Consider the following 5,513-nt stretch of genomic DNA (forward strand, 5'->3'; position numbering starts at 1 on the left):
GAAATATGAGATATGCCTATAAATAGAGTTCGGCCTCATCTTTCCCTTCCAAAATTGGTGCTTTATATTATATACCTCTTCGTCTGTTCTCGTTTTCATAATCGATTGGACTTGGGGCGGGGAGTGGTAAGCCAAACTTTAACTGGACAGCCGCCAAACCAGGTGAAGTTAGCCACAAAGAGGCAACGAGCATAAATTATGTATACCCGGTTCACTATGAACTTGATGATGTCCTGTATCAGGCTTAGAATTCCGCAGATAAGCATATGTACTGAATACTGGGCTTTGGTGATGGGTACGGTTTTGTAACGGGTAGTCTTTACACACATGTAGTTAACGTTATCTGAAGCATAATTTCCAACAGACCATGGGTGCCGGTCGGGCTAAAGCTTAGAGGGGAAAACGATTTGATCATACCCAGATTGTGGTTTCAGGCGCTAATAAATCGCTTTTTCAGAGAATTATGTGCGGAAACGAGGTTTTGTATAGTTCTGGAACACCTACGATTCATAAATCTCTATGTATCTACACTTTCAAGGAAATCGGGCCTCTAGATTGACTGTTTTAGAATTTTGACTTTCTTGCTTTTGAGGGTAATTAAATAATTGACAATTTCGAAAAAATTACCTACTTGCGGCGAAAATATGTTTCCGCTAAATTTGTGCGCGAAAATGCGGTTGCAACACAAAAGTGGTGGCGGAGGTATTCTCGCAGTAGGTATAACTGTTAATTTCGATAATTCATGGATAGATGTACTTATGTCTTTCATTGGTTTTATTTTGGCAGGCCTATGGGACCTTGGGCGGTATGTACACCCGTGTCTAAGTAATTCCTGGAGCTCCCCCAAATAGCAACGGGGTCAAAGTAGTGTTTCTTCACAAAGAATATTGGCATATCCTTAATCTACACACTCTCTCTAGCTATCCTACTCAGTCTTGTATAAAAGTTTACTCTGATTGAGGTAAATTCAGTCGCGAGAGTCCCGTTGCCATGGTGGGGGGGACTCCGGGAACTATCTAGACAGGGTGTAGAAGCCCACAGCTTTCTTGACTAGTACATGTACCTACATACATGTAGGTTTTTCGTCCTATTCGTTGCGTTATGTTATGTACAGCGACAGGCAATAAGTGATGGAACGCCCTGAGAGTACAAACACCAAATATTGGTGGCGTTTTACCAAAACAGGTATCGCTGTGTTCCATCAATTATTACCCACAGCTGTACAGCGGTGGGTAATAAGTCATCAGACGGAACGCCACCAAAATACGCGTTTGCAGGCAAAATTGTGGCTAGGTGGTCCGATGACTTATTACCCACCGCTGTACATGTAGTGCTTGGTTGCACTGGCTTTGTCACCATAGGCTTCTGCTCCACTATACAGGCTATGTAGAGTAACAGCAGCTGTCTCTCCGTCTCTCCGTCTCTCCGTACATGGACTCCTCCCCGTTCATCTTTACTAGTTCCCCGCCATTTCCTTCGTTTACACACTCACTCACCCGTTGTCTCTATCTCGCTCACCACCACCAAACCCCAATTCTATCTAGAGTCTTCCTCCTCTATACCCCCGCTTATTTTACTCCCTGGTAGCCACTACCAATAGCCCCGGTCGCTCCCTGCAAGTGAGCGAACCTTGCAGCCCACGTTCTATCCATCACCTGTCACCACTGCTATACTGCTGCTGCTTCTCCTCCCACATTTCCTTCTAACATTCTTTCCCCTTATATCTCTCGCTTCTTTGACTATTGTCGCCTATCAAGACTCACTCCTACTCCCAGACTATCACTCTCTCTGGCCCGGGCAGATTTCGCTCACATCGCCAATAATCTCCTGTCATTCAAAGAACACCCTACCTGATACCTCTGACCTCCCGGTCGCTCATAATCATTAGAAGGCGGGTTCCTGTGGAGGAAAACAGGACCTATCCTCTCATCATTTGCTCATCACTATTTTCAGCGCTTATTTTCTGCGGAGCTCACGAGTTACAGCCGCTACACCTACTAGCACTGCTCTAGCCAAGATGCCTGGCGTCACAATTCCGGACGGTGGTGTTATTCTGGGCACGGCGCCAACCACTGTTGGGCAAAAGAATTTAAACATTCACAGCCAACAAGCCATGCGGGTTACCTTCGCAGATAATAGCATCTTGGAGGACGTGCTCAAGCATGGAGCCGACCTGAAGATATCCTTCGGGAAGTCTATGGTACGGAATCTCCACCGCTGGGCCTCATGTTTAGTCTTACTGCTTGCTGTTTTATGTGTTTCACCTGAACATTCGGGCATGTGTGGATTAGAGATAATGTGGTCTAAAAAAGTAATAAGGTTTTGTGATGGTTCAGTTTGGCTAACAGTTTCCCTGTGTGTTTCACCTCGTTCTCCTTATTACTAGAGATTTGTCTATGGGAGTCAGACCATGGAGATAGTCTCCATAGTAGAACCTAACCGCCATGAGCTATACCGAGCATCGATCAACTCTCCAGAGGAACTGGCTTTCGCGGCAACGTTCACGCACCAACTGGAAGCTCGAGAACTTGAAGATGAAGTCAAGGATGAAAGCCTGTTGGCTCTTCAAGAGTCCTATCGCCGAATCAACCAGGAGAAAGAGGCCTCTACGTAAGTTTTCTTTACTTATATCTAAGCAGGTGGACTCCGCGGATTGAAACTCAATTTGAGGTCAATTTTATGTTTATTTTCGCTCACAGTATCTCCGAAGAACCGCCGTTGTGGATAGCACGTTCTCGAAGGGAGGAAAGCTTGCAGCTTACCCGAAGAAGACCACTCAAGTTAGCCGGGCCAAACCCCAACACTCACTGGCTAATACGCCTTTATCAAGAGGTGCACGATCCCCCGAAAATTCCGCCCATATCAACGCGAAACTTGAGGCACTCCGTATTCCATTAATCCACCTTTTGGCAATTGGCCCGGATTCTGAACAAAATTTGGCGTCTAAAACAAGAGTTTCGAATGAAATCTGTGTTCGAATTCTGCAGAAAGTTGGGAACAGGGTGGGGAAGCAGTGGCAATTAGTTGACGATATCTACAAAGACCTTGACCTATGGGACTTCCCATATCCTTCCTCTGGCGATCGCGATCAAGCAATCGCAAACTGTAGAGAGGCTTTCAATAGGTTAAGGTTATCAAGGGAAGCAACCGAATGGCAAATGATTCTGGCCCCGGAGGATAGAGGGAAGGTTGACCCAAATCCACCACCACCACAACCCGTTAAACCGTCCTCGAAGTCGGTTGCGGCTACACCAAGCATCACTGTTACAGCTGAGAACCCAGAATCTAAATCATCTAGTCAAACATCATCTAGCAAGAAAGCTAGTGGTGAATCAATGGCTCGAACAGCCTCCTCAGCTAAAGCAGGGAAACCAGCGCCGAAGGATGCGATATCGCGAATTATAGGGAAGAAAGGCAAAAAGCCTACAGCAGTAAAATCTACCCCAAAGCCAAAGGGACCCATTGGAAGACCTCCAAAATCGACTACCACCAAAACAAATAAAGCGAATATGGCAAAAGAAGCCGTTGTAAAGCCTAAAGTAAAATCAGCTGAGAGAGTCGAGGACTCAGATGAGGATATCGAAATGGAAGATGCTAAACAGTCTCCACTCAAAACAACGGAAAAAAAGACATCCTCTCCCCCCCCCCCTCCCCCCCCCCCCCCTCCTCCTCCTCCTCCTCCTCTACGACAGCCATCGACAACCGCTGCTGCAAGGCCTCCATCGGTCGCAGGTTCTGGCACCTCCGATCACGATGTTGAAAATTCACGATTCAAGCCGAAAAAGGCAGCTACACAAAACATCAAGTCGCCTATAAAGAAACAGCGCCGCGATATATCCGGTTCTACTGGTTCTTCCTCTACAACGGCCAAAAGGAAGAACGCAAGTGTTAAAGCTAGCTCAAATGTTTCTAAAACTCCCATGTCGCGGGATTACATTCCCAGACGAAGTTCTAGTAATTCGCCGCCAAAGCCATCTCCGTTGGGGTCCTCCCCGCCGATAAATGCGTCAGATATTGATAATACATCGGTAGCATCATCTCCTTTTCTCGCCTCTATTGGAGGGACATCTACACCAGGTCGATCCCCTCTAGAACCAGTAACGATACCATCGAGGTCGAATAAGAGTAAATTTCTGCCTATATCGTCGCCATCTTTGAAGAGGAAAGCCCCTGCTCTGGCCGAGCGCGATGATCGTGGCCCCCCTTCCCGGGCTGGTTCTAGCAAACCGCCCACGTCATCTACCGCCGCTGAAATTTCGTCTTATTCTAGCAAGAAGCGACGGAACACAAGCTCCCCCGATGAGTTCACCCTCAAGATGGCACAGAGGTTCAAGGAGGATCATGCTCGCTATGAGCGTCTTTACAACGAGGTCTCACTGATAACAGACTCCATAAAAAGGAAGGAGAAGCTAGACATAGTACTGAACATGCATCGGGAACTAGCTACTCTTAAGGCTCAAATAACTGCGTCGACATCAGTGCATTGATGATTAATGGTTTATTTTCTTTTCCTTCTATTTTCTTTCTGTTATAATATAAAACGGGTTCGGGTTTGGGTCAATTTTTCTATTATTTTAGCTTGGTATTTTATTTTCTCCCTATTTCTTTTGGGGTGCGGGAACATCTTATGTTTAACATGGGTTAATGCAACGTGCAAGCGTCTTGATCAGCAGTATTCTAAGATTTAGAAATGAGTCTCCTAATAGTTTGCAAGGGATCGAAGACGCGATGGTTCTGTGATATTTAACCATTCTTATCCCCATGCTGGGCGATCCAGATGATGGTTTTTTATTTTTCATATGGGATTAGGATTCCTTTTTCCCTTATTTCTGTACAAAAAATATTGTTTGAATTAGGGCTCTCATGGTTTTCTATCAATGACTTCAGTGCTTTGTATAGATGATTCTTGTGTATTAGGGTTCATTGATGCATAATCATCGTTAGAGGTCTCTGTAAAAACTATACGTATGATATGGATTTATCGTACTGGTATAATAGAGTTGATAAATATACGAGGATAAGTTCATCTCATGCCCAGAGAATTGGAATAGATATAAAGTCACACCACACTATCGATCCACGCTCCATAGAGGCTTTCGGTGTATGCCCGGAAAAGCGAAACAGATGTAGCCAAGCATTCAGCAAAAGGCTCATGTGGTTCGAGTTGATGTTTGACTGCGTTCGAATTACTTAAGGGGTGAACCGAAAGACTGTAATGGGGCTAGAGCAGAAATCATGATCGATCACTCACCTAAATATTAACAATCCAGTTTTTTTGTTTAATTCATTAATTGCATTAACAATCCAGTTATGTAGTGTGGGTGCAAAACAATTAAGCCTAATGCGACTGAGGAAGTATTTGGCGATTCTTTTTTTTATGTTCAGAAAACGATATGAAAGTCCTAACGACTTCACTTCACTTTCAGTTCAACCCTGTAATCCATTTTCAAAGTGAGAGGGAAAATCGAGACACATGAAATTATAAAGATACTAAACCTCTCCGTGCAAAAAAT

The 5,513-nt window shown here is 44.9% G+C and overlaps 1 protein-coding gene across 1 annotated transcript; it reads left to right on the top strand.

The window, feature by feature from the left end:
• Window positions 1-2,017: 2,017 nt before the first annotated feature.
• LAJ45_05780 (uncharacterized protein) lies at window positions 2,018-4,487 on the top strand (the record flags this gene model as incomplete). Its single annotated transcript, XM_046115349.1, has 4 exons — window positions 2,018-2,200; window positions 2,387-2,610; window positions 2,711-3,954; window positions 4,033-4,487. 4 exons carry the CDS (start codon window positions 2,018-2,020, stop codon window positions 4,485-4,487), a joined length of 2,106 nt encoding a protein of 701 aa, XP_045971398.1.
• Window positions 4,488-5,513: the final 1,026 nt, after the last annotated feature.

This window comes from Morchella importuna (genome assembly GCF_003444635.1).
Source record: "Morchella importuna strain M04M26 chromosome Unknown Morimp01GS016, whole genome shotgun sequence".
Lineage (NCBI taxonomy): Eukaryota > Fungi > Ascomycota > Pezizomycetes > Pezizales > Morchellaceae > Morchella > Morchella importuna.